Source organism: Phacochoerus africanus, chromosome 5 (genome assembly GCF_016906955.1).
Source record: "Phacochoerus africanus isolate WHEZ1 chromosome 5, ROS_Pafr_v1, whole genome shotgun sequence".
In the NCBI taxonomy this organism is placed as follows: Eukaryota; Metazoa; Chordata; class Mammalia; order Artiodactyla; family Suidae; genus Phacochoerus; species Phacochoerus africanus.
This window is the reverse complement of record NC_062548.1, coordinates 83,849,099-83,876,727: the sequence shown is the minus strand read 5'-3', so window position 1 is coordinate 83,876,727 and position 27,629 is coordinate 83,849,099. Positions and strand designations below refer to the sequence as shown.

Below are 27,629 nucleotides of genomic sequence, written 5' to 3'. Positions count from 1 at the left end.
GAATCCCAGGAAGTGGCTTGACTGCTCTTTCCCGGATTAATGACATGGAAAACAGAGACTCTGAGCCCAGGGTGGTAGTGAGGTCCTGGGGTGGTGGATACAGAGGAGTCCAGGACATGCTTGTCTCTGACGGAGCTGAGGGACAGATGGTGTTGTTCAGTTGTGGAGCCTGGCTCTGCATGGTGCTTAGGCCTGGGTGATGCACAGAAAGACCCAGGGCCCCCGGCCTCCCGGACCGCTGAGTAAATAAATGAGTGCAAGGGTGTGCGAACTGAGGGCTCTGCCAGGTCCCTGGGGAGCTCCAAGGTGGGGGTGTGGTGTGCACTGACTTTAGTAGTCACTGGACGCTTCAGAGAGGGAGGTCTTTATCCTGGATCTTAAAGGCTGAGTAAGAATTGGGACGTCAGGAGACGGTGTGGCAGCCAAAGGAAATGTCCAGCACCAAGGCCTGAGATGGTTCAGCAGGCTTCAGGGGATCCTCTCTCCCGAGGCACCCGGAGTCTTCAAACTCGGAAACACAGGAAGCGGGACGGTGGTTTGCCAGCGGCTGAGGTGAGGAGGGGGGTGGGGAGTTCGTGTTTCATAAGTGCAGAATTGCAGTTTTGCAAGAGGAACGGAGTCCAACAGATGGATGGTGCTGATGGATGCACAACCTTATGAATGTCCTTAATGCCATGTTGTGAAGAGTGTGCTTAAAAATGGTTAAGATGGGAATATATAGATTCCGAAGCTTGGGGAGTGCTTGGGGGGGTATGGCACTGAGCAGGCCCTTTGGAGAGTTTGGGGAGTGTTGCCGGGCCAGGGCCCCGTGGGAGTGGCTTGAGATGGGCCCAGGGAAAAGCAGGCAGGTGTCCGTGAGCCAGGCCTTTCATGCCCGGGCAGGGGAGGGTTTAGCAGGGTGTGCCCCCAGTCTTTCATCTTGGGAAGATCTCCTACAAGCTGTGTGGAGGGGTAGGGCTGGGATCAGGGCACCTGTTAGGAGCCTGTCCGGAAAATGACCTTGAAGTTGTGACTGACAAGTCAGACAAAGCCAAGGGGCTCGCCAGCTTTCAATGGGGCAGTATTTTAGTGTCAGTAAGGATGTATGGTCCTGAGAACCTGGAGAAATATGTTAAGAATGAAACTCAAAAGTTCTTCAGAGGGAGTTCCCGTCGTGCTGCAGTGGTTAACAAATCCGACTAGGAACCATGAGGTTGTGGGTTCGGTCCCTGCCCTTGCTCAGTGGGTTAACGATCCGGCGTTGCCGTGAGCTGTGGTGTAGGTTGCAGACGTGGCTCGGATCCCGCATTGCTGTGGCTCTGGCATAGGCCGGTGGCTACAGCTCCGATTCGACCCCTAGCCTGGGAACCTCCATATGCCGCGAAAGCGGCCCAAGAAAATAGCAAAAAGACAAAAAAAAAAAAAAAAAGTTCTTCAGAGATAAGAGAAGACATTTCTACAATCCAGAGGGCCAGGGAGATGCAATGTCCCATTCCCTGAAGCTCCCTGGCTGTAATCTGACTTGAAATCATAAGCAGTGATGACACACATTGAAGGCAGGCAGGCTCCTTCTCTCAACATACAGTGACCCTGCAGAGCAAGATACAGATTACCTGCAAGAATCTAGTCAGATCCTGGCCAGAATCTGATCTGTAGATGTCTGAGATACAGTTTCTCCCTAAGTAAAGTGTTTCTTTTTTTTTTTTTGTCTTTTGTTGTTGTTGTTTTCATTGTTGTTGTTGCTATTTCTTGGGCTGTTCCCGTGGCATATGGAGGTTCCCAGGCTAAGGGTTGAATCAGAGCTGCAGCCACCAGCCTACGCCAGAGCCACAGCAACTCGGGATCCGAGCCGCGTCTGCAACCTACACCACAGCTCACGGCAACGCCGGATCGTTAACCCACTGAGCAAGGGCAGGGACCGAACCCGCAACCTCATGGTTCCTAGTCGGATTCGTTAACCACTGCGCCACGACGGGAACTCCAGTAAAGTGTTTCTAAACTTCTGTGGTGAGATTAACCTAGGGGTTTTCTGCCTTCCTCCCTTCCTCCCTCCCTTTTTCTTTCTCTCTCTTTCTTTGTGCTTTTTATGACTGAACCCGTGGCATATGGAGGTTCCCAGGGTAGGGGTCAAATTGGAGCTACAGCTGCCAGCCTACACCACAGCCACAGCAATTCGGGATCCAAGCCGCGTCTGCAACCTACACCACAGCTCTTGCAACACTGGATCCTTAACCCACTGAGCGAGGCCAGGGATGGAACCCACAACCTCATGGTTACTAGTAGGATTTGTTTCTGTTGTGCCACAACGGGAACTCCCTATATGTTTTCTTAAAGTTCTTGGTATGATTTTGTTAAGGTAGATAGATACTTGAGGTTTGTTTAGGAACACTTGTGGGCAGTTTTTCTACATAGAAAGGATTATTCAAAAATAATGTGGGAGAGTTCCCTTCGTCTTCCACAATGGCTGCACAGATTTACCTTCCCACCAACAGTGCACCAGAGTTCTCTTTTCTCTACATCTTCGCCATCACTTGCTATTTTTCCAACGGTAGCCATTCTGACAGGTGTGAGGTGATGTCTCATTGTGGTTTTGATTTACATTTTCCAGATCAGCATCTTTTCAGATGCCTATTAGCCATCTGTATGTCTTCTTTGGAACAATGCCGGCTCTCCCCAGTGGTTCTTGATGCGCAACCCCCCTGTGAATTACATCCCAGCTGTGGGGGGCCACCTGCCCATCACCGGATAATGCAAAACAGGTGCCTCATTAGTCAATCACCCCTCAGGCCTGGAGTCAGTGGAGGCTTTGGCCTCAGACTCCTGCTACTTGGAAAGGGAAGGCAGCCCTGGTCAAGATGGGGCCCCTGCCCCTACAGGGCCTTTCTTCTGCTTGGTCTCCCTCTCTTGCCTGATGGCTGGAATTGAAGCTCCCCCAGGGGCCAGGCCTGGGCCACATCCACAATCAGGTCTCAGGTCCAGCCCCATATCTGGCTTGGCTCTCAGGCCCTGGGAGAAGGTGGTGGTACTTAGGGACCCTCCAGTTCCTCATTCAGGGAGAGCCAGGCCTGCCACCCTCTTGCTCTCAAGGGGCCCTGTGTTGAGGGGTGCAACCAGGAGTGGGTGGCATGTGGCTGTGCCCCTCTGGGGGATGGGCCCAGTCACACACCCTCACACTGCACCTCAGCATCTTGTTCCGAGGTCTTTGGGGGGGGGCTGGATCAGGGGGAAAGCAGAGCCTTAAGTTCCTCGGGCCATTTCTAGATGAGTAAGTGGGGAAGGTGAGGAGGCTGTCAGGGGGTGAGAAAGGCCTCCGGAGCACAAGTGCTTCCTGTTCCTACCAGCAGTCACCTCTGCCCCTGGACCGTAGCAAGTGATCCTTGTGAGCTCTACACAAGTTGAGCTCCCGCTGCAGACCGCCCCTGTGCCCTTAATCATGTTTAATTCTCAAAAGAGCCCTGCAAAACAAAAACAAAAAGAAAATTTAAAAATATAAGTTCTGGAGTTCCCGTCGTGGCACAGTGGTTAACGAATCCGACTAGGAACCATGAGATTGCGGGTTCGGTCCCTGCCCTTGCTCAGGGGGTTAAGGATCCGGCGTTGTCGTGAGCTGTGGTGTAGGTTGCAGATGCGGCTCGGATCCCGCGTTGCTGTGGCTCTGGCGTAGGCCGGTGGCTACACTCCGATTCAACCCCTAGCCTGGGAACCTCCATATGCCGCGGGAGCGGCCCTAGAAAAGGCAAAAAGACAAAAAAAATAAAAAAATAAAAATATAAGTTCCCAGCTACCTGAGTTGCCGAGCCGTGAGGAAGGCGCTCACTTCCGCCTCAGGCCCCGCTGCGTCAGACGGCTGCGCGAAGGGCCGGGCAGCCGCAGAGGGAGAATGGGACCACTGCTGTTTTGCATTTTCTGAAAGTGTTTCAAGGCAGAAGTTCAGGTGTCAGAGAGAGCAATGGAAAGTCACAAGGCAGAAGAAGAGGTGGTGGATATTCTTCGACTGAATGTGGGTGGCTGTATCTACACAGCCAGGCGTGAATGCTTGTGCCGCTTTAAGGACTCAATGCTGGCATCCATGTTCAGTGGTTGTTTTCCTCTAAAAACAGATGAATCAGGGGCTTGTGTTAGCGACCGTGATGGACATCTATTTAAGTACCTTTTGGATTATCTTCACGGAGAAGTTCATATTCCCACAGAGGAGCAGACCCGCATTGCTCTGCAGGAAGAGGCTGATTGTTTTCGCATCCCTTATCCCTACAGCCTGTCAGACCACTTGGCCAATGAAATGGAGACATGTTCTTTAAGAGAGGCGGGAAGTAATGTTCAGTACGTTTGGAGCTATTATTCAGTAGCAGAACTAAAGAAAACGATGGATGCCTTTGATGCCTGGGAAGGAAAAGGTGTTAGCTACTGGTGGGTGCCTCACGAGCTGATGGAGTGTTGGACTCTGGGAGAGCGGCCTATACTTGGAAGCCTATGTCACATGGCCCCAATGCGAAAGAGCCGGCTGACGGCCTTCAACGAAGAGGAGGAAGACAGTGTGAATGGTAAGACGGGTCCTAAGCCTGTACGATTTTTGGGTCCTTCCACCAGTGCCCAAATTAGAGTCAAAAATTCCGCTTCCATCATGGTGTCCCCCGCCAGGGCGTCGGTGAACGCGGTTGCGGGAGGAAAGGCAGCGCAGCGCTGTGCCCCGTCGAGAGACCCATCCCTGGTGGGTACCGCAGGTGCTGAGAACGGAGCTGGACACCCGCCTCCAGCTAAGGTTCTGCTCTCCGACAAGAAGGCCATCCCGCCCCGAGTGAGCGGACTCCCCTGAGTGCCACCGGGCCTTCCCCACCCGCCTGCCCCGCGGAGAGGCTGGTGGGGCCCCCGGAGCTGCCCCCCGACGCTGCCCCCCCCAACCCCCCCGATGCCCCCGGCGCCTTGGACCTGCGGACTGAGAACCAGCAGCACCAGACGGATTGATGGAAACAGGGTCTCAGGACATCCCGTTTGCCCTCTGAGCTTCCAGCGCGTTTTATACAAATAAGTGCCACTCTGCTCAAATTTGCACTTGAGGTGAAAATTTAAGTTTCTGTTTAGGACGAATAGTGTGAAAAGGAATGGGTTGTGTGAAGAGGGATGAGGAGGGAGACTTTGTCTCAGTTTCCCAGCGTTTCAACTGACTTGTCGAAGGGCAGTTGCAATTTCAGGTTTTTAAATGTGTTTGAAAATGTTTCATTGGTATTAAGGCAACAAGACAGTCCAGAACAATCATCACTAACGAAGTCCACTGTGTTGCTGAAACAATTCTAGCTTTTAGGTACTTATTTAATGTTACTCATTGCGGCCCAGGGATTGAGAGGGGACTGGGGATTGGGTTTAGACCTTCCCATCTGGCGACAGGGAGGCGGTGGTGGTAGTGCTTCCCTGTGCTTTGTCACAGACTCAGGAGATTGGAGAGACCACGTAGGTCAAGGTGAACTCCGCCAGGGTCACTCTCAGTCTCAAAAGGTAGAGTGAAAAGATAGGAAAAGCAAGACAATAATTTGAGATCACATTTTGACTCCCAATCAAACCGTTTTTCTCTCCTAGATTGGCTTTTCCTACACTTTTCTGTTAGCAGATTTATTTATACATCACAGAAAAATTTCTTGGGATAAGAACAATATAACATGTCTTTGGAATGAACTGCTAAAATATTTTGAGTTCGAATAGTGAATTTTGAAAATACTTTGAAAAAGAAGTTAGAAGTTAAACTTTTAAACTAAAGTTAATGTTTGTTTTTCAGAAATAACCATTAGAGTTATTCTGATTATACAGTATGATTTTTTATGCATAAAATTTCCACATAACTTGAATTTAATATTTTTAAACAGAATAGTTAAATTAATCTTCTATTTTTTTCACACCTGTTCATTTGTATGTGTTTACACGTACAGGTTATGTTTTATAATTGGATCACATATTTCTACCTTCAGCGAGCAGTATGCCTGCAGTGTATTAAAAATAAGTTCATAAAGCAGGGTAGTTTTTACTCAGTGCTTACCATTGTACTTGCATTGGTTTGAAAGAGTATAAATATACTCAAGACATTACTTTTCACAAAATACAGTAAAACCTTTCCATAAAAAGTGAAAAAAAAAAAAGGAAGTTCCCTTGTGGCACAGTGGGGGGAGGATGCGGGGTTCTCACTGCAGTGGCTCAGGTTGCTGCTGTGGCGTGGGTTCAATCCCTGGCCCAGGAACTTTTGTATGCAGCCAAACAAACAAACAAAATTCAAAAGAGCCCTGCAGGAGGAAAGAACAGCCTTCTTCTTCAAGCCTTTCTGCCACCCCATCAATGTCCCCAGAGCCCTGGCATGGTTACAGCTGTAGGAGATATAGCCCTCTAAGGCTGGGCTACGGACCCCAGGACCCCTGTCATGTATGAGGGAGGAGAGGCCAACATCTCGGGCAGGGAGACAATAGTGACTCAGGTGGAAGGGCTCTTGAAGCGATGGATGACACAAGTCAGATATGTTTGCAGAGTGGTAAAATCGACTTTGTCATCAACATTTTGAGCCTTTGAGGAAATGAGCGAGGTGGTCATCAAGTCATGACGCCTAAGACTGGGGCTAATTCTTACATTCTCATGTCTTTTACCTCTAGCTTTACTCCCAAACTCTAGCAAATCAACGGGAAATGAGATCAGAGACAGTGGTGGGGCCAAGTCTGCTGCAAGCAGCTGAAGCTGGTCGACCCTTCCTGAGGGAGCTCCCACCAGCCTCTACACAGGTACCAAACACTGACATTAGAATTAGGACAAGGCCGGGCCGGGGGTGGGAGGTCAGGTGGGGGTAGGGAGTGGGCTCAGGGGGGAGGGGAGGTTCCTGTTGCAGCTCAGCAGTAATGAACCTGACTAGTATCCATGAGGATTTGGGCTCAATCCCTGGCCCCGCTCAGTGGGTTAAGTATCTGGTATTGCTGTGATGCGGCTTGGATCCCGAGTTGCTGTGTCTGTGATGTGCTGTGCCTGGGAACTTCCATATGCTGCAGGTACGGCCCTTAAAAAAACAAAAAAAAAGTTAGGACGGGGTGTGTCTTGTAGCTGTCTTGGGAACTCAAAACTGACATCATTTTGTGCAGCAATAAAATCCTGAGGTCAGGCCTGGGGAGAAGCCCATTGGCCTGGTATTTGATCTCGACTTAAGTGTTCCTGTCCCTGTACAGAGTCCTTTCTCAGAGCTGAGCAACATGGGACTGCTAAGTACCAGGACCATCTGAAGAACCAAAATGAGTGATCCAAGTAAGAGAACTGGCCGTGTCTATGTGGACATTCCTGAGTGAGGAGCAAACACAGCAAATTTTCTCAATTTTGGTGAACATGCAAATTACCTCAGAAACTTAAAAAATACCAAGCCCTGGATGTCATCCCCGGAGATTCGACTTAACTGGTTTTGAGTGGGGCCAGTTGAGTCTAATATGCAGCCATTGGCCCTGAGAGTTATGTAACCCTCTGGCTGCTACTTGGTATCTCCGTGGGAGGCTGAACCACATCTGTGCGGCTTCTGGTACATGCTGTGCCTTTGATGTCTGTTGTGTCAGCCCCAGGAGAAAGGACAAAGGAGAATGCTACTCTTGGTGTGTTTCTGGGTGGGGTATTTCAGGCAGGCCTAGATTTCGAAGTTTCGGGGTGAAGGATGAATTTTCTGCTGTCATTTCCTTCTGTCTCCAGCTCCATCAGGTCTTTATGACCCAGGATGAGGTTATTATGTCCTGACCCTCACTAGTTAGTCCTGCATGCCTCTCAGTGGGTGGTGAGTATCTGGGGCTGGGGGTCATCTGGGGGTAGGGGGACATGGCAGCAGGTTGCGTGGAATCTTGTTCCTGCCATGGTTCTGAGCCCTCACAACTTGGACTTGCTCTTCTGCTTCTGGTCTGAGAGGAGGTGAGACCAGCATGAAGAGTGATAAAAAAAAACTAGTGACCAGAAAGATGACTAGTGACTAAACCATGAGAGCAGTCCCAGAGGTGTGAAGAAGAGGGAGGGGGATGGTGGGCCCATGCAGTCATAGAAGGCTCCGCGGAGGAGGTGAGACTTGAGTTCAGAAGAAATTTTTTTCTTTTTTTTTCTTTTTGTCTTTTCTAGGGCCACACCCACAGCATATGGAGGTTCCCAGGCTAGGTGTCAAATCAGAGCTGTAGCCGCCGGTCTATGCCAGAGCCACAGCAACACAGGATCTGAGCCTCGTCTGCGATCTACACTACAGCTCACGTCAATGCCGGATCGTTAACCTACTGAGCAAGGGCAGGGATCGAACCCACAACCTCATGGTTCCTAGTCGGATTCGTTAACCACTGAGCCACGGCAGGAACTCCAGAACTTTTTTTTTTTTAGGCAGCACCCGCAGCATATGGACGAACTTAGCTAAGATGACCCGGGGAGCGTATCCTTCAGCAAAGGTGAGTGAAGATGTTGAAAGAGGAGATGACAAAATTCTGAAGAAAGATCTGCTATGAGGATCCTTTGAGTGTAAGGAGGGCAAGCATGTTGGCTTTCTTCAAATCAGTCTCACCTGAGGATTCTCTGGGCCGCAATGAGAGTTTCTTTTTTTTTTCTTTTTCTTTTTCCTTTTCTAGGGCCACTCCCATGGCATATGGAGTTTCCCAGGCTAGGGGTCTAATTGGAGCTATAGCCGCCGGCTTACACCAGAGCCACAGCAACATGGGATCCGAGCCGCATCTGCAGCCTACACCACAGCTCACGGCAACACCGGATCCTTAACCCACTGAGCAAGGGCAGGGATCGAACCCGAAACCTCACGGTTCCTAGTCAGATTCATTAACCACTGAGCCACGACAGGACCTCCGAGAATTTCATTTTTTAAATAGTTCTCCAAGTGAAGGTCCCAGACCAGACTCATTAGCGTCACCTGAGAACTTGTTAGACATGCAAACTCTTAGGCGCCAACGCACTGGATCAGACTCTGGAGGCGGGGTCCACTAATCTCTATCTTTCCAAACCCTTCACTCCTTTGAAGGCTGAAATCCTCCTCTGCACCCTTAGCTGCTAGGTGGACTCTGGTTATGACTGTCAGAGACAAGAGACATATTTATTCTGGGATATGTCACTGCTCTCCCACTGCCCTATGGTCATATGATTACTGACCTTTTGTCCTGTGCCAGTGACACGTGTCAAACAATTGACAGACTCTTATCACCTACTTGGCCGCATTTAATGAATGGTGGCCATTGGCTAGGCACTATCCTGTTCTAAGCCTGGGAATGTGGCAATGCACAAACCAAAGTGGGTTCTTTCACACAGCTTATGTTCTGGTTGGGGGATGACCCAGTCATGCAGATAAAATTATCTAGAGGTTCTAGGTTTGGGAAAGAAAAATATAAACGATGGATAGAGAGGAGTCTTTTTTGGATGGTGGTTAGAGAAGGTATATCTGAGTTGATATTTGAGCCAAAACCTGGTTGAAATGAGGGAGAAAAACCACATGAACTTGAGGGAGGGCTTGTGTCCCTGAGGTGAGGGCTCTTTGGCTGACTTGCTTTGGATAATTCTTGCTGCTCCTTGCAGACACCCCAACTTCTACATCCTTTTTTTTTTTTTTTTTTTTTTTTGGGCTGCACTCGCAGCATATGCAAGTTCCAGGCTAGGGGTCAAATCAGAGCTGTAGCCACTGGCCCATAGCAATGCCAGATCCAAGCCACATCTGTGCCCTACACCACAGCTCATGGCAACACTGAATCCTTAAATTGGCAAGGCCAGGGATCGAACCCACATCCTCATGGATACTAGTTGGGTTTATTACCACCGAGCCACAGTGGCAACTCCAATCCATTCCTTTGTTGTTCATGTCATTTTTGTGAGTCAAAAATTTAGTCAGGTCTCAGTTGAGTGATTCTCCCACTCCACATGGGATTGACTGGAGTTTCTGGGTGCTATTTCGCTGATTTGGGCTGGTCTGGAGGATCCAAGATGGCTTTGCCTGTATGTGTTCATAATACAAATGCTGGTGAGGACACCTGGAAGGCTGGAAACAGATGTGTCCCTCTTTATGCAGCTTTGAGAACACTTTAGTCAGATTTCTACAAGGTGGCTGGCTTTTCCTGGAACAACTTTCCAAGACGCCAAGGTGGAAACTGAATGGTCTTTTTTTTTTTTTTTTTTGCTATTTCTTTGGGCCGCTCCCGCGGCATATGGAGGTTCCCAGGCTAGGGGTCGAATCGGAGCTGTAGCCACCGGCCTCTGCCAGAGCCACAGCAACGCGGGATCCGAGCCGCGTCTGCAACCTACACCACAGCTCACGGCAACGCCGGATCCTTAACCCACTGAGCAAGGGCAGGGACCGAACCCGCAACCTCATGGTTCCTAGTCGGATTTGTTAACCACTGCGCCACGACAGGAACTCCCTGAATGGTCTTGATGTAGCCTCAGGTGTCATGCAGTGTGACTTCCACTGTGGCCTATTTTTTTTTTTTTTTTGCTTTTTAGGGCCGCACCCTCAGCACATGGAGGTTCCCAGGTTAGGGGTCTAATTGGAGCTGTAGCCGCTGGCCTACACCACAGCCACAGCAATGCAGGATCCGAGCCAGGTCTGCGACCTACACCACATTTCACGGCAATGACAGATTCTTAACCCACTGAGCAAGGCCAGGGATTGAACCTGCATCCCCATGGATACCAGTCAGATTCGTTAACCACCAAGCCATGACGGGAACTCCCTGCTGTGGCCTATTGACCAAGCCAGTTGCTGAAGCCAGAACTTGTTTTTTATGTGTTTGAGAAAACCTGCAGCCATCTCCTCCTCAGGTGTTTAACTCCATTTTCACTCATTTCTTCTGGGACTCCAATAGCAGAGCTAAGACTTTCTTACTAAAGCCTCCAAATCTCTCAACTTCTTTCATATTTTCATCTCCTTGTCTCTGTACTGCATTCATGGGGGATTTATTTGGTTTATGAATTTGTTTCCTGACATTTAGTATAAATTTTCAAATATCTGACCTAGTTAAAAGACTGTTGCAATAATATCTCTATGCCTACTACCTGTATTCTACTCTTGACATTTGATCCCTTTTTATTATATGTTTGTCTGTCCATCTGCACTTTACTCAAAATGCATAGGTGCCATGGAGTTTTGTTTCAGTTCTTCATTTCTAGAAGTTTACTTCTTTTCTAATCTGCTCCTTTCTTCTTAATAGGGTCTTTTTGCTTTGATTACATTACTTCTTTAACCATTTTCCCACATAACTATGTTTATCTGACAATTCCAACAATTCTCTGGGTATCAGTTGGTTTTTATGGTCTTTTGCAAAAACTTCTTGATCTTAATGCTGCATTGTCTAACATAGTAACTGCTATCCACATGCGGCACTTAAATTAAAATTCCTTAAAACGTGAAGTTAGAAACTTAGTTCTTCAGTCCCACGAGCCACATGTTTTCACAGCCGCACATGTGGCTACTTTGCTGGGCAGGACAGGTGATAGAATATCTCCATCATTTACATAAAGGAATGGGTTGGCTGTATTCAAACAAAACTTTATTTACAAAAGTTTATTTACAAAAGTTTATTTACTACAGGCTGTAGTTTGTGGACCCCTGCTCTAGGCTTAAACTGGGCCTGCTTTCCTTCAAAGAGGACAACAGGTTGTTTACATCTGAGATTTTGTTTTGTTTTTTGTTTATGGCTGCACCCATGGCATATGGAAGTTCCTAGGCTAGGGATCAAATCTGCTCCTCTGCAGTGACCTGAGCCACTTCAGTCAGATTCCGGTTTTTGTTTTTGTTTTCTGCTTTTTAGGGCCACACCCACGGCAGATAAAGATTCCCAGGCTAGGGGTTAAATCAGAGTTACAGCTGCCGGTCCACACCACAGCCACAACAATGTCAGATCTGAGCTTCATCTGTAACCTACACCTCAGCTCACGGCAATGCTGGATCCTTAACCCACTGATTGAGGCCAGGGATAGAACCTGTGTCCTCATGGATGCTAGTCAAATTAGTTTCCGATGAGCCACGACAGGAACCCCTGCAGTCAGATTCTTAACCCACTGCTCCACAGCGGGAACTCCTATCCAAGGGTTTTTGGTGGTCATGAAGATTGCTGAGGGCCAGGACAAGGTCAACTTCAGGGAGTCTCCCTTTGACCTCCAGATCCACTGCTGTGCATTCTGAGGCCAGTACTTTGTCTTTGCTGAACCCAGGAGAGACTCCCCCTTGAGTGGGGTAGCAAATAGCCCTGCTCTATCGGCAGCTGGAAACCATCTCAGACTCAAGTGTTACCCACATGGGCCTGGGAAGCAGAGGGCAGAGGCTGAGGGGTCCATGGGGCTAGAGGGCATCTGGACCCCTTCCCCCACCTCTGCCCACCGCTGCCACTTGATAAGGAAGAAGATCCTTTGTTCCTGGATGAAAACTTAATAGTCTCCAGGATGCAGCTAAGCAAGACATGGGGTGGAGAAAGGAGTCTAACCAAAGCTCGCTAACCTGCTTGTTACTGCTTTCTGGAACCCCAAATGGAAGACTAAACCCATGCTAGGTGGCCTGGTGAGTCATCAGCTGCCAGCCCCTTCAGCACTGCCCTCTAAATCCTCTGTTCTTTCCAAGCAAGGGGCAGAGAGATTTGGGGTCCACGGCAAGGAGCAGAGAGATTTGGGGTCCACGGCTGCCCTTGAAGAGGAAGATAGGAAATGGCTCAGATGTGGGGAAGGGTGTCTTCAGGAGACATCTGACCCCTGGGGGAGCCCCTGGATTTGCAAAGTGCTCAGGAAGTCAGGACTGAGCACCAAAACTGTCCACTGGCCTGCTGAGTGGGGCCACGGCGAGTCCCTCAGCAGGTGAGGCTGGAGACTGCACCCCTGTCCCAACAACTGCACCCCTGTCCCAACACTGGAGCTCCATGGAGGCCAAGCGGCACAAATCCACAGGCTCCCTCCCCCTGCTGGGGTGAAGAATTGATCCTTAATGGCCTTTCCCTCTCAACCTGATGTATGGACAGCAGCTTGTGGGGAGGACTGGCCCCAAGGTGCTGGCATCCTCTGCCCGTGAACGTGGGAGGGCCACCCAAGGATGGATGCCTTGAGCTGTGGGTGGACTAAGTGCTGTGCAGTGAGGCATGTCTATGAGAACTAGGCCTGAGGTTTGTCTTGCCCTTCCCTTTGACAAAATTTAGCTGTCCCTGAGTTCCCTAGTGGCTCAGTAGGTTAAAGTTCCAGCATCGTCCCTGCTATGCCTTGGGTCACTGTGTGGCACAGGTTTGATCCCTGGCCTGGAAATTTCTTCATGCTGCGAGCACAGAAAAGAAAAAAAATCAATTTACCTGTTCCATGTACCTCCCTAAGTCTAACTTACTAGATCACCTGCCTTCTGTCAGTGGTTGTAACTCTTTACCTCTCTGCCTCCTTTTCACCTTCTAGTCTCAGATCAGACACCACCAGCATTTACTGTCACATTACCCTGTTCAGTTCTATCAGAGCACTTACTGCTGGTAGCAGTTTGTTTTTGTTTTTTTTGCTTTTTTAGGACCACACCCTCGGTATATGAAGATTCCCAGGCTAGGGGTCTAATTGCAGCTACAGCTGCTGGCCTAAACCACAGCCACAGCAATGCAGGACCTGAGCCACGTCCACGAACTACACCACAGCTCACAGATCCTTAATCTACTGATTGAGGCCAGGGATCAAACTCGCAATCTCATGGTTCCTAGTCAGATTTGTTTCTGCAGCGCCATGGTGGGAACTCCATTTTATTTTATTTTATTTTTTAGTGGCAGTTTTCTTGTGTACTGTCTGTCTCACTGGAATGTGAGTATCACGAGGGCATGCCCCTGACTTGTTCACTTGTGTATCCCCAAGGCCTGGCAAGTTCTTGGCATATAACTTATAAGTAGTAGATGAATGCTGTCTTTCTCTGGAATATCTTTTTAGGAACGTCAGGAAATACAATAGTAAACTCAATTGAATACTAGCTAATGCTTTTATTTCCACCTTATTTATTCACGTATTTATTGCTTTTTTTAGGGCCATGCCTGTGGCATATGGAGGTTCCCAGGATAGGGGTCGAGTTAGAGCTACAGCTGCCGGCTTACACCACAGCCACAGCAATGCCAGATCCGAGCCACGTCTGCGACCTACACCACAGCTCACAGCAACACCAGATCCTTAACCCACTGAGCAAAGCCAGGGATCAAACCCACAACCTCATGGTTCCTAGTCGGATTTGTTTCCCCTGTGCCATGATGGGAACTCCAATTTCCACTTTATTTTTTAAAATTAAAAAAATTTTCATTAAAGTAGTTGATTCACAGTGTTGTGCCAATTTCTGCCGTACAGCATAGAGACCCAGTCATGTATATATGTATATATGTATATACACATTCTTTTTTCTCATACTATCTTCCATCATATTCTATCCCAACAAACTGAATAGAGTTCCCTGTGCTGTACAGCAGGACCTCATTGCTTATCCATTCCAAATGTAATAGTTTGCATCTACTAACCCCAAGCTCCCAGTCCTTCCCATGCCCCCCTCCCACTCGGCAACCAAATGTCTGTGTTCTCTGTGTCTGTGAGTGTGTTTCTGCCTGCTTTTAGACTTCCTGGAATCTTAATGAGGGAGGGCTTTGAGTGAGCATTCTTAAAGGATGCTCAAGAGGCATTTTCTCAGTTCTGGGTGCCTTGTGTGTTTCTAGCAGTGGGGGTGGGGGGGTCCAATGAGTTGAATGAACACCAGTTATTCCTTGTCAAATACCTTACAGGAAAATAGGTAGTATTTATTCCATTTTTTGACTCCCCTCTACCTATCTTTGCCAAAATATTAGGTTTTGGAATTCTGTCAGACTTAAACTTCTTTCCCCCAAAGCCCATTGTCTGAGATAGGTGGGTTATTGGGTCTGGTGGGAGCCCAGGAAGCTGACTCTACTCTACATGAGTGAATGCTGGGTGCCCCCCACCCCAATGTGAGGTGTAGGTGGAGTCTCTGCATTGAATAGACTGCGTAGTAAATGGGAAGGAAGCTGGGCAAATGCCAAACAGCCCTGTGCCTTGGACATGCTGGAGCCACTACGTACTCTGCAGGATGTCACTTCCCCGTGACTCACAGAGCAAAAAACAAAACTGCAGCAACTTGTTAACATTAAAATAAGACAGCGCTATTCATTTCCTGTCATGACCTGTATGAGAACAGTGACTGCATACCCGTAGCTACAGGTGCTTGCCCTGGGAGGCTCTTTGTGGAATTTCCTCCCCCGGGGTAGGTTGGGCCTGGAATGAACCAGTTTCACAAGCAGAGAGCTGTTCCCAGGGAGACCTTGAACTTAACCTCTGGGCTGCACAGAATCTGTTTGTTCTTGATGAGATCTTCCTCCCTTCAGCCGCCTTTCCTCACTCTGAGCTCATGGGTCGGGTGGCCCCTGCACCTCTGAGGCTGAAAGACAGTGGCTCCCTGCGGTTGGTCCTCGCCCAGAGTCTTGCTACAGCTGCTGGAGAGAGCTGCTGTCTAAGGCCTCAGGAGGAGGTCTTCCTGCTGGTTTATCAGTAACCACGGGGCTTCTGTAATCCTAAGCATTTTCACTTCAAATGAAGTGCTTAAACTAGATCAGAAAAAAGAGGGAAGAGGGAGTTCCGGTCGTGGTACAGTGGAAACAAATCTGACTACAATCCATGAGGACTCAGGTTCAATCCCTGGCCCCGCTCAGTGGGTTAGGATCTGGCATTACCGTGCGCTGTGGTGTAGGTCGCAGACGTGGCTTGGATCCCACCTTCCTGTGGCTGTGGTATAGGCTGGCAGCTGTAGCTCCGATTCGACCCCTAGCCTGGGAACTTCCATATGCCACTGCGGGTGCAACCTGAAAAAGCCAAAAAAAAAAAAAAAAAGGAGGGAAGAAAAAGGGTTGGATATGTGTCTGCTTTTAGGCAAAGCCAGGCAGTATGAAGAGGATCACATACTGAGGGGGAGACTCCATTCTTTTCAGGAATTTAATCATGGAGTTGTGTCAGAGTACATGAGTTACACTGTGGTAACTAACACCACCACCATCTCAGTGGCTTAAAACTAAGGAAGATGTTTTTCTCTCTCAGGCTATAGTTCATCACATTTGGGCTCTCAAGTACCCCTACTGGTGGCCTTTGCATGCCTCGCCATAGAAGAGCTCTGAGAACCTCTCTCTGCACTGGTGGTTGAATGCTGTGGCCCAGAAGTGAACTCACTGGCTGGAAGTAGTTGCATAAATACACCCCCACACAAGAGGGTCGGGAAGTACAACCTACGGTACCTGGAGCGGGAAGAGCCAGAAACATGGAACTGCCCCAGAGTCCACCATGGGCATTGACTGAGTTAGCCTTTCAGGTTTCTGGATGGTTCACACTGTGAAGCTCTTAGGCTTTGACTCAAGATTGTTTTAATCATTTAGTGGGCTAGAGGGCCACAAAAGCTTGGTCCCATGGCCTTGTTCTCCTGCTCTGGCCTGGAGAGGTATTGCTGTGTTTATTTTCCCAAAAGCCTTTTATTTAATTTATTTATTTATTTAGTCTTTTTGCCATTTCTAGGGCCTCTTCTGCGGCATAGGGAAGTTCCCAGGCTAGGGGTCTAATTGGAGCTGTAGTCGCCGGCCTACGCCACAGCCACAGCAATGTGAGATCCGAGCCACGTCTGCAACCTACACCACAGCTCACAGCAACGCTGGATCCTTAACCCACTGAGCAAGACCAGGGATCGAACCCTCAACCTCATGCTTCCTAGTCGGATTCGTTAACCACTGCACCATGACAGGAACTCCAAAAGGCTTTTAATAGTCAGTCTGGAGAGGCAGCTTTGGAAGACCGAGGGTAATTGGGTTAGGAACTGAGATCTGGTACCACATGTGTGGTTATTTTAATGATATCTGGTGAACACAGAATTGGGTCACATTAATAGTAGCAGAGGATGCAGATCAAGGGAGGGGATAGTGTTTCTTTATTCAGCCGGGTTTTACATAGCCTGACACAGTTCTGTTCTGAGCACCATACTTTGAAGGCAGATTTGACAAGCTTTGTCAAGTTGGGACTCAGGAAGTGTTATCAGGGGAGTCAGGAGTCTTAAAGCCTATCTGTCATGGTCCGTGCATGTGGGTCAGAAAAAGAATTTTCCAGCATATTGAGGTGAAGAGAAAGAAAAATTTATTGAGATAAGAGATACCACTAGCACAGTGGATGACTTCCTGATGATCAGGGAGAACCAACCCCAAGTGCATGTTTTTAATGGTCCAGGGAGAGAGAAGAGACCTTGATTGGTTGGAGAAAGAGGGGTCTATGATACACTTGCCAGTTGGGTGGGGGCATATAAGGCCCCTATAGGAGTCAGGTGAGGAGTGGGCCACATACTTTTCCTAGTACGGGGCAGGGAGGAGTGGGCCAGGTTGCTCAAGGTGGGGGAGGGGGCATTACAATGAGACACGTGGGGTAATGATAAGGGTCCGGGAATTCTTGCCTTGGCCAGAGGCCTTGAGTTCTCTCTCCTTGAAGAGGCCTTGAAGTCCCACATTATTGAAAGGGACAACTTGGCAGTTGCTGTATCTGAGGAGCTGTCAGTGTTTGCTTTCCTGGCAAGGACCTCACTTCCCTGTTTTGAGATGGATTGGACTGTATGGTGAACAGTGGACTCATTACTCTAAGTGACTAAAGAAAGCTGGATGAAGGAGTTTGACCCTCCAAACAAAGAGTGGTTGTAGGAGGCAGCGTCTCGAGTTCTTTCCAACTCTGTTACAGTAATTATCTGAATCAGTTTTTTCTCAGAAATGAAAATAAATCTTCCTTCACAGGAGAGGAAGTGAATGCCAGTTGAGACTCCACCATATAAAACGCTGATGCTCACAAATACTCCATAGCTAATCCCTCAGGAACCTCACAATTTGTGGTAGGAACTCCATCTTGCAGGTGAGGTGGCTGGGCTGAGGATGAGGGAAATCAGGCACACATACAGCCTTATAAGGTGTTTCGGTTTAAATGTAGAGTCTGGAGCCAGACAGCTTGGGTTGGAATCTTGGTGCCGCTATTTCCTTTTTTTTTTTTTCTTTTTAGGGCCACATCTGAGGCATATGGAAGTTCCCATGCTAGGGGTCGAATCGGAGCTACAGCTGCTGGCCTACACCACAGCCACGGCAACTTGGGATCCGAGCTACATCTGTGACCTATGGCATAGCTCATGGCAATGCCGGATCTCTGACCCAATGAACGAGGCCAGGAATCAAACCCACATCCTCATGGATACTAGTCGGATTCATTTATACTGTGCCATGACAGGAACTCCTGGTGCTGCAATTTTCCAGCTGTGTGACCTTAGATAAGTCATTTAACCTCTCTGTTTTATCCTCTGTAAGATGGAAATGATAGTACCTCACATGGTTGTGAGGATTAACCAGTTTATAGTGAGCATGACAACATCATGTGCTCACATGGCACAGAACGTGGGCTAAATAGATTCATCTATTATCAAAATCATTATCAATGTCTGAACTAAGTTTGAAACACTGTAGGAATTTGATTCATATATATAGGAAAACAAAATGAATTTCTCTTTCACTTTTTTCTATTACCCAGGCAGATGTAACAATATTTTCCTTTTTTCTTAGAAATGGCTATTCTAGCATTTCAACATAATCCAGGAAATAAAATTTCATTGTTGGAAAGCACTAGATATATTTGAAACCCATTTATCCTGTTTTAAAGACCTGAATCCTCTAAACCCATCTTGGAAGCTGATAGCAGAGGTGAAGCTGTATGTTCAGACCACAAAGTATTGTCACCACGAGTTATGTCAGGAAGTCGACAAAGTCAGTCTTTCTGATCTGGATTTCAAGCTATGTGCCTTCCCAGCCTGTACAATTACACAAATTCAACATATTTTTAAAAATCTATTTTAGCATTTAGCATATATAGTATATGTTTTAAATATATTTAATATACTTAGTATAATGTCTAAATTTCTGTTTATCAAGTTTATCCTGAACAACAACATAGCCCAGGGGCCATGGTCTCAGAATCCACCCCCAAGTCTAGTGCAACTCAAACATCAGAGAGTGCGCTCTAGGTCAGCTCGGGGGGGGGGGGTAAAGTCCCAAAGAGGCTTGCGAGATTGAAGCATGGGTGTATTTTGTTGATAGGGTTCCCCCTCAGGCAGGTGTCTTCGTTGAGGTAATGGTTAAGTCAGAGCACCTAAAGAGTCTTTGAGCTGGACTCTTCCAAAGTGTTAAAATCTGAGGGGAGAGAATTCAAGTCGAGGTAAGCAGAGGCTTCAACTACGTAGCTGGGTGCCCTTCTTGCTACGGTGACAAGGTCAAGAGTCTTGGTGGGGATCCCCAAACCCGCCATGTTCATTTTCTTCCTCTGCCCCCCCGCCACCTCCCCATGGCTTTTGGCTTTTCCCCAGGGCAGGGGGAAACATTCCTCTACATCCTGACTGGTTGGTCCACCTTCTGGCTGAGATCAGGGCACAGGACTGAGGGGCGCCAGGCATGAACACAGGGTCGGACATTTAGCTGGTTAGGCTCTAGTCCCAGATGAGTCCTTTGCAGGGTTTTGGACAAGTCCCCATTCCCAATTTGGTACTATTATTGTTCCCAATTTATTTATTTATTTATTGTCTTTTGTCTTTTTAGGGCTGCACCCACGGCATATGGAGGTTTCCAGGCTAGGGGTCCACTTGGAGCTGTTGCCACCAGCCTACACCACAGCCACAGCAACGCTAGATCTGAGCTGCATCTGTGACCCACACCACAGCTCATGGCAATGCCAGATCCTTAACCCACTGAGCGAGGCCAGGGATTGAACCCATGACCTCACGGTTCCTAGTCAGATTTGTTTCCGCTGCGCCACAACGGGCTATTGTTCCCATTTTATAGAAGAGGAAACTGAGGCACCAGAGTTGCCTTCTGTTTCCATGCCATCGTGCTTGGTATGCTTACTGCTGGGATCTGTAGATCTGCAGATTGGGGTTGAGCTTTCAGTTGGATGCCTCTGGCCACAAACACCAAAGGAAACACTCTCTGAAGGATATAAAGTTCAGGTAGTGTTCTAGAACTCGGAACACAGTGTAAAATCATTTATGAGAATCTGCACTGGACTGATTTTTTTTTTTTTTCCTAGCAGCATGGCCAGGGGTCCAACCCATTACATAGCAGCAACCCAAGCTGCCACGGGGACAATGCCATATCCTTAACCTGCTGTGCCGCATGAGAACTCCTGGACCGATTTTTCTTCAGCAAACTTTAGCTTTGGAATACTTCCATGAGGATGCTGTTCCTGACTCTGATCAAAGTAGACATGTATGGGAATCAACCTGAACATATGGTTGTTTCCCCAATGCTCTGTCTACTGTGTCTTTGCTTTTAGAAGTTTTCTTACCAAACACTACAGTGGGCAGGGACTTGTACTGGGAAATTGATGGAGCCTCCTCTGAGCAGGTCCCACACAGAGCAGTTGGTAATGAACTAGCTGCCATCCTTAGCCTTTTTAAGAAGTTACTTCTGGTAACAGTAATTTATTCAGTGCAATTACTTCTGAAGTAGTGTAAATTGCTTGGTGCTGCCGTAGGCTGATCAATAGACGTGACTGATTTCTGTTTCCCATCTTGTTAACCAACTGTGTGACCTTGGTCTTTGAGTCTTAAACGTGTCCCTGTGGAACAAAAGGATTGGCCAAATGTCTAAGGTTTGTCTAGATTTTTGAATGTTAGATGCTAAAATTCCAGCAAAGGTGCCATTATCACAGTCTTTTTCCATTGGACTTCTAAGGGCAGGTGGGTGATCTTGTAATGCTGTTTGCATAGGTTTTTGGTGTTTTCTCTATATTTTTATGCATAAAAAGAAGATTGCATTTGGCATAGAATAGAAGCTCAATATATTTTAACTGAATTTCTTACAGCTAGGAAACCGTGACTGACAATTTGTAATTTGTCCATGTTTTTTCTCTTCCCTGCTCTCACAAGTGTCCAGATAAGGCAATGTTTGGGCTGTTATAACAGAATACCATAGACTGGGTGGTTTAAAAACAAAATATTGTTCATGGTTCTGGGTGCGGGGAAGTCCAAGACTCAGGTGCCCACAGATTCAGTATCTGGTGAAACCCACTTCCTGGTTCTTAGACAGCTGTCTTCTTGCTGTGTCCTGAAATGGCAGAAGCTATGAGGGGTCTCTCTTGGGCCTCCTCCTTATTATTATTATTATTATTATTATTATTATTATTATTTGTCTTTTTGCCTTTTCCAGGGCCGCACCCACGGCATATGGAGGTTCCCAGGCTGGGGGTTGAATTGGAGCTGTAACTTCGGGCCAACACCAGAACACAGCAATGCGGGATTTGAGCCATGTCTGCAACCTACACCACAGCTCACAGCAATGCCGGATCCTTAACCCACTGAGCAAGGCCAGGGGTCGAACCCACAACCTCATGGTTCCCAGTCAGATTCGTTAACCACTGAGCCATGATGGGAACTCCATTGGGCCTCCTTTTAAGGGAACTCATCCCATTCAGGTAGACTTTACCTTCATGACCTAATCACCTACTCCAAATTCTGCCACCTAATACCATTATTTGGTGGGGGTGGGGGCGGATATAAACATTGGGTTCATGGCAGGCAGTGATGTGTTAAGTTGAAACAGGGTCTGTGAGGCAGCCACTTTGGAAGTTTCAGAAATCTGGCCTCTGTGGATTTTGCTCTAAAGATAGTTCCTACATGGTATGCAAACTGGCTCTAATTCTTTGAATCTGTAGTGAGTTACATGGTGATAGAACACACTGTGGCATAAAATTGGCCTTTGTACTTCTCTGGATGCATGACTTCAAACTTAACTGTTTCTTTTCTTTTATTTTTTAAATTTAATTTTTTTTTTTGGCTGCACCTGCAGCCTATGGAAATTCCAGGGCCAGGGATCAAATGTGAGCTGCAGCTGTGACCTATGTTATAGCTAGAGCAATGCCGGATCCTTAACCTACTGCACCACAGTGGGAACTCCCAACAATTTCTGTCTTTTAAAAAATAGACAAAGAGGAGTCCTCTTGTGGTACAGTGGATTTGGGATCTGACATTGTCACTGCAATAACTCTGGTCGCTTCTGTGGTGGTTTTGATACCTGGCCTAGGAACTTCTACATGCTGCAAGTGCAGCCAAAGTGAATTTAAATTAGTGAATTTAAATTTTGCATCATAAAGGAATTCCGGGCATTTTCCAAAGTTAATTTTATGTGTATGCATGGTATTCTTGGGGGGGCTATGTGGCAAATTTGGCAACAAGTCCTTATGTTACCAGATTCATTTAGTTCCAAGTCTGGCTTTTACTTTTGATGAAATATTAGCAGTTCATTTGTTGATTCTCTCAAAAAAAATAAGGACCTACCACATGCAAGGAGGTATGCTAGAAATAGGGAGTATAAACCTCTGAAGGTTGAAAGCCCCTTAGCCCCTAAGCCTGTCATTTGGTTCTCCTTTTATTTTTAATTTTTATTTATTTATTTATTTTTTGGTCTTTTTGCAATTTCTTGGGCTGCTCCCATGGCATATGGAGGTTCCCAGACTAGGGGTCTAATCAGAGCTGTAGCTGCCGGCCTACACCAGGGTCACAGCAATGCGGGACCCAAGCCGTGTCTGCAACCTACACCACAGCTCACAGCAACGCCAGATACTTAACCCACTGAGCAAGGCCAGGGATCGAACCTGTAACCTCGTGGTTCCTAGTTGGATTCATTAACCACTGAGCTGCCATGGGAACTCCTGGTTCTCCTTTTAAAACATGTTCCTTTGTACTTCAGGAGTGGGGACCTGAAATCCTTTAACTACCTGGACCTGCTGGTTGGAGTTGCTATGTTCACTACAGTCTTACTCATGTTGCCAGATGGCTTTGTGTGGCTCATGAAGGGAATTGACATTAAGAAGGCAAATTTTCTGGGTCAGAATGCAGCATGGCAGGCATGCCTGCCTAGAGCACTTGCTTTTGACCTGAGGAACCTCTGCAAACATCCTTCTACTGCTACCAGCCTAAGCTATGTCCCAAGGTTCCAGACGGTGTTCAAGACAAGAAGTGTCATCAGAGCAGGTGGAGTGGAGCACTTAGGCTGGCTGCAGCCTCTGTAGAGGAGGGTGGGAGTAGAAGTCTTGTCTTCTGCTGGAGATGAAACCCAACTGTGCTGTATTGCACAGGCACCTGAGAACCTAGGCACAGCCAGGTATAGGGTGCTGGAGCAGACGCCACCTACCAGGATGACCTGAAGAGGTGCCGGGCCATGGTGCTCCCCAAACCAGGCGTCTTAACCAGTCTTCCATCATACTCTAGGCTTTCAAATCTTTTTTTTTTTGTCTCTTTAGGGCCGCACCCTCGGCATATGGAGGTTCCCAGGCTAGGGGTCTAATCAGAGCTGTAGCCGACGGCCTACACCACAGCTCACAGCAACACTGTATCCTTAACCCACTGAGCGAGGCCAGGGATTGAACCCACAACCTCATGGTTCCTAGTTGGATTTGTTTCCACTGAGCCATGACGGGAACCCTAGGCTTTCAAATCTTTTTAAAGAGACCCTCTTAAAATGCAAATACTCCTGGGGGTTTGAGGCTTCATCAACTTACATGGGAGTGGGGGATGGGGAGGTGTCTTTAACAAAAAAAAAAAAAGCTTTACTGTGGTTATAATTTACATAACCTAAACTTAACCTGATGACCTAAACGTCACCTGTTTTAATTACATTGTGCCACCATCACCACAATCCAACTTTAGAAACTGTCAGTCACTCCAGAAAGGTCCCTCCTGGATATTTGTGGTCATTTCCTACCCACAGTCCCAGGCAACCACTTCTCTTGGTTTCTGTAGGTTTGCCTCTTGACATTTTATATAAATGGAATCACATAATTTGTGGTCATTTGTGTTTGGCTTCTTTCATTTAGTGTAATGTTTTTGAGATTCATCCATGCTGTAGCACATCTGTAATCTCGACTTTTTTATTGCTGAAATAATTTGTGTATACTGTAGTTTCATGCACTGTTGATGAACATGTGAGTTATTTCCAGGTTTTGGCTATTGTGGATAATGTTGCTATGAATATTCATATCCATGTCTTTGGATAGGAATGTTCATTTTTCTTGAGTAGATTCTTGGGACTGGAATTGCTAGGTCGTCTGGTAATTGATGTTTAATTTCTTAAGAAACTGGCAAACTATTTTCCAAAGTGGTTACACTATTTTATAACACCACCAGCAACATATGAGAATTCCAGTTTTTCCATGTTGTTGCCGAAGCTAATTATCATAGCTCTACTATCTTAGCTCTTCTAGCAGGTGTCAAGTGGTATCTCATTATGTCCCCCCAGCAGCATGTGTATGTTCCCTGGCCAGGGATTGAATCTGAGCCACAGCTGCAACCTATGCCACAGCTGGGGCAATGCTGGATCCTTAACCCACTGTGGCAGAGACCAAGGCTGGATCCTTGCACCACAGCAGGAAAGCGGGAACTCCCTGGTTGTGGGTTTTATTTATTTATTTTTTAATTTTTTGCTTTTCAGGGCCAAACCGGAGGACGTTCCTAGGCTAGGGGTCAAATCGGAGCTGAAGCTGCTGGCCTACACCTCGGTCACAGCAATGAGGGATCTGAGCCACCTCTGCAACCCACACCACACCTCACAGCAATGCCAGATCCTTAACCCACTGAGCAAGACCAGGGATCAAACCCACATCCTCATGGATCCTATTCGGACTCGTTAACCACCGAACCCGGAAGAGAGCTCCCCTGGTTGTGTTTTTGATGACCCCTACCCTCCTTACTGCTAAAGATCTTGAATATCTTCCATGTGCTAGTTGGTTATATATTTCACTACATAAGATAAATAATTTTTGGCTGTTGCTTTTTAAAATCCCAAGAGAGGGAGATTATAAATTTCTCTAGGTGTGGAAGTAAAGAGTCTGTCTTGTTCATTAACTGTTTTATCCCAAGTACACACAAATTTAAGAGTTGAAGGTCATGTATTTATTTCTGATGGCTGCTGTAACCTATTACCACAAGCTTGGTAGCTTAAAAACAACACAGGTTTATTCTCTTACAGTTCTGGAAACCAGAAATCTGATTCATGGGGCCAAAATCAAGGTGTCAGCAGAACCTCCAAGGGAGAATCCATTTTCTTGTCTTTTCCAGTTTTTAGAGCTTTTTATTTTTTATTTTTATTTTTTGCATTTTTTGGCCTATGACTCCCTTTTCAAAGTGAGCTAAGTAGCATCTGAAATCTCTTCTGCGTCTTTTGTAAAATGGTTTTCTTTCTCTTCTGTAGTAAAATCTCCCTCTCCCTCCCTCTTGTAACGATGCTTGTGATAACATTTAAGATCCACCTGAATAATGCAGGATAATCTCCCCACCTCAACACCCTTAACTTAATCTCACCTGCTAAACCCCTTTTGTTTTATAAAGTAACATTCACAGCTTCCAGGGATTAGGGCCTGGATATCTTTGGGAGCCATTGTTCAGCCCACCTGTCAGTAAGCATCTGTTAAAGGAACGCAGTTTCACTGGCTCAAGATTTGGGAGTTGGCTGGTCCAGCGGAAGACCCGGATGGAGGAAGCGTTTTGGAGGCACATGTAAGCCCTGGGGGATCATAGCCCCGTTTATACTGCAGATCTCTTCCCTTTTCCTCCTTGCTTATCTCTTCCTAGAACATAGGAAGAGTGGACAGCATTCGAGAGCTGGGAGGGACGGAGGCGGGACTAGAACTCTTATGGGATGGTGGGGGCGGGGCAGGACTAGCAGCCGGGGTCTCTTTGCCCTTGTCCTCTCGTCCCTGTCTTTCCCCCACCTCCCTTCCAGGCCCACTGTCCCCAGACGGGGTCTGGGGCTCTTGATGCCCTAGAGCTCAGTTGCTCCCTAGGTCACTCACTGTCACAGGCTCCGCGGCAGCCACGCTGCGTCCCCGTGCGTGGCCACTAGGGGTCAGCATTCTCCGCGCAAAGGGCTGCCTTCGAGAGGTGGGACTGTTCCCGTCTTTCACAGCCGAAGTTAGCCTTGTTTGTTACTGTGTCACCGTCTTAGTCATACGGTCTTTTGCATCTTTATTTCTCGCCATAATGCGCCTCTCCCTGGGCTGCCTGGTATCTAACCCTAGACCAGGCAAAGAACCGCTTTTTGGTGTAGCAACCAGTGATTGGCTGATGGAGGGCTGGGGGGAGAGGGCTTCCTCCTCACCTGGGCCTGGCCCACCAAGGCAAGAGGCAGGAGGGTGTGAGCCTGGGTGGGGTAGTGCCCTGAGGAGTAAAGGACTAAAGGCTCGGAGGCGTCACATTCTCTATATGCCGGAAGCCCGGGGGAGGACTGGTAGCAAGGAACTGCAGATGGTCCTAAGGGTGGTTCAACTTATGATTTTTTGATTCTGTGGAAGTGAAGTGCCTTCAGTAGAATCTGGACCTCGAATTTTGAGTTTGTACCTTTTACGGGGCTGGCGATATGCGGATATTCCCTGTGATGCTGGGCAGGGGGCAGCACAGCCCTGGCTCCCAGCCGCACCATTATGAGGGTGAGAACCACCCACACACAACCATTCTGGATCCAGACAACCATTTGTTTTTCACTTTTAATATAGTATTCAATAAATTACATGAGATACTTCACACTTTGTTGTAAAATAGGCTTTGTCGTAGATGCTTTTGCCCAACTGTAGGCTAATGTAAGGGTAAGGTGATGTATTCTAGGCTAAGCTATGAAGTCGGGTAAGGTAGGTGTGTTAAATGCATTTTCTACTTAATAGATTTTCAACTTAGGATGGACTTATCAGGACCTAACCCCATCATGAGTCGAAAAAGATCTGTATTAGATTTGGAATGAGTTTCTCACTAAGCTCATCAGATTCTTGGCCAAAATTAACCTGATTGCGAAATGCCCATGGCTTGTAGTGGGAGAGTGCCCATCTCCAGAAGCCGGGGTGAGGATGGGCTGCAGCATGCAAAGGGCTGAGCTCGCCCAGTGGGAATTTCTTAACCCTGGGGCAGAGTAGTGGCTGCGGCAGGCTTTTGCTGTAGACTCTGAGTCAAGCCTGTGATGAAGGCCTTGGAATTGGCTGCTCTCCCATTTCTTTGTGGCCTGACCTGAGGGGTTGCCCCCAGCAGCCTCTGGCCCCACCACTGCTTTGCCACTGAACCCAGAAATGGCTCTTCTGCTGAAAAGGAGCTAAAACCTTAATTTCTTACACCAGTATTCTCCTCACGGCTTGTTTTCCTAACCTCTGAGACCCAGAGATTAGAGCTTAGATCTGGTGTCAGAAAAAGACCTGGATGTTAGATCCGATTTTGCCACTTACAAGCTGGAGATGGTGGGGCAGTTTCTTTACATCTTTATGTCTCCGTCTTTTTGCCTGTTAAGTGGGGGATGTTTAGTTCTTCACAACAGAACCTACTGCATAGGGTTATTGTGAAGAATTACTCAGTAGTTGTAAAGATTAGAACTCAAGGCTTTAAAAACCTCATCTCTTGGGCATCCTAGGAGGGCATTAATGCCAGTTGATGGGTGAGGCTGTTCCTGTGTGTGGAGCCAGGTGGCGCACACACTGCAGGATAGGAACTAGAGCCTGGCCAAGCAGACAGAGCAGTGCTCCACAGCGTGTATCCTCCTGGAAGGGAGACTTCATGCTCCCCTTCAGTGCAGCTCAGAGGTCATCCTCAGTAGTTCATCCCTCCTGTGAGGGCGCAA

General features: G+C 47.6%; 1 protein-coding gene across 3 annotated transcripts; it reads left to right on the top strand.

The window, feature by feature from the left end:
* Nucleotides 1–3,734: 3,734 nt before the first annotated feature.
* Nucleotides 3,735–24,498, top strand: LOC125128032 (BTB/POZ domain-containing protein KCTD18-like). Of its 3 annotated transcripts, XR_007135121.1 has the most exons (4): nt 3,736–4,520; nt 6,606–6,731; nt 8,335–8,399; nt 24,468–24,498. XR_007135121.1 is itself a non-coding variant. In XM_047781981.1 (3 exons), the coding sequence occupies exons 1-2, from the start codon at nt 3,929–3,931 to the stop codon at nt 6,683–6,685; spliced, it is 672 nt and encodes a 223-aa protein (XP_047637937.1). In that variant the 5' UTR covers nt 3,736–3,928; the 3' UTR covers nt 6,686–6,731; nt 7,167–7,367. The 3 variants fall into 3 exon arrangements, 1 of the variants encoding a protein (XP_047637937.1); XR_007135122.1 differs by lacking the exons at nt 8,335–8,399; nt 24,468–24,498 and adding an exon at nt 4,618–5,034 and having other exon boundaries at nt 3,735–4,520; nt 6,606–6,722; XM_047781981.1 differs by lacking the exons at nt 8,335–8,399; nt 24,468–24,498 and adding an exon at nt 7,167–7,367.
* The last annotated feature ends 3,131 nt before the right edge of the window (nt 24,499–27,629 follow it).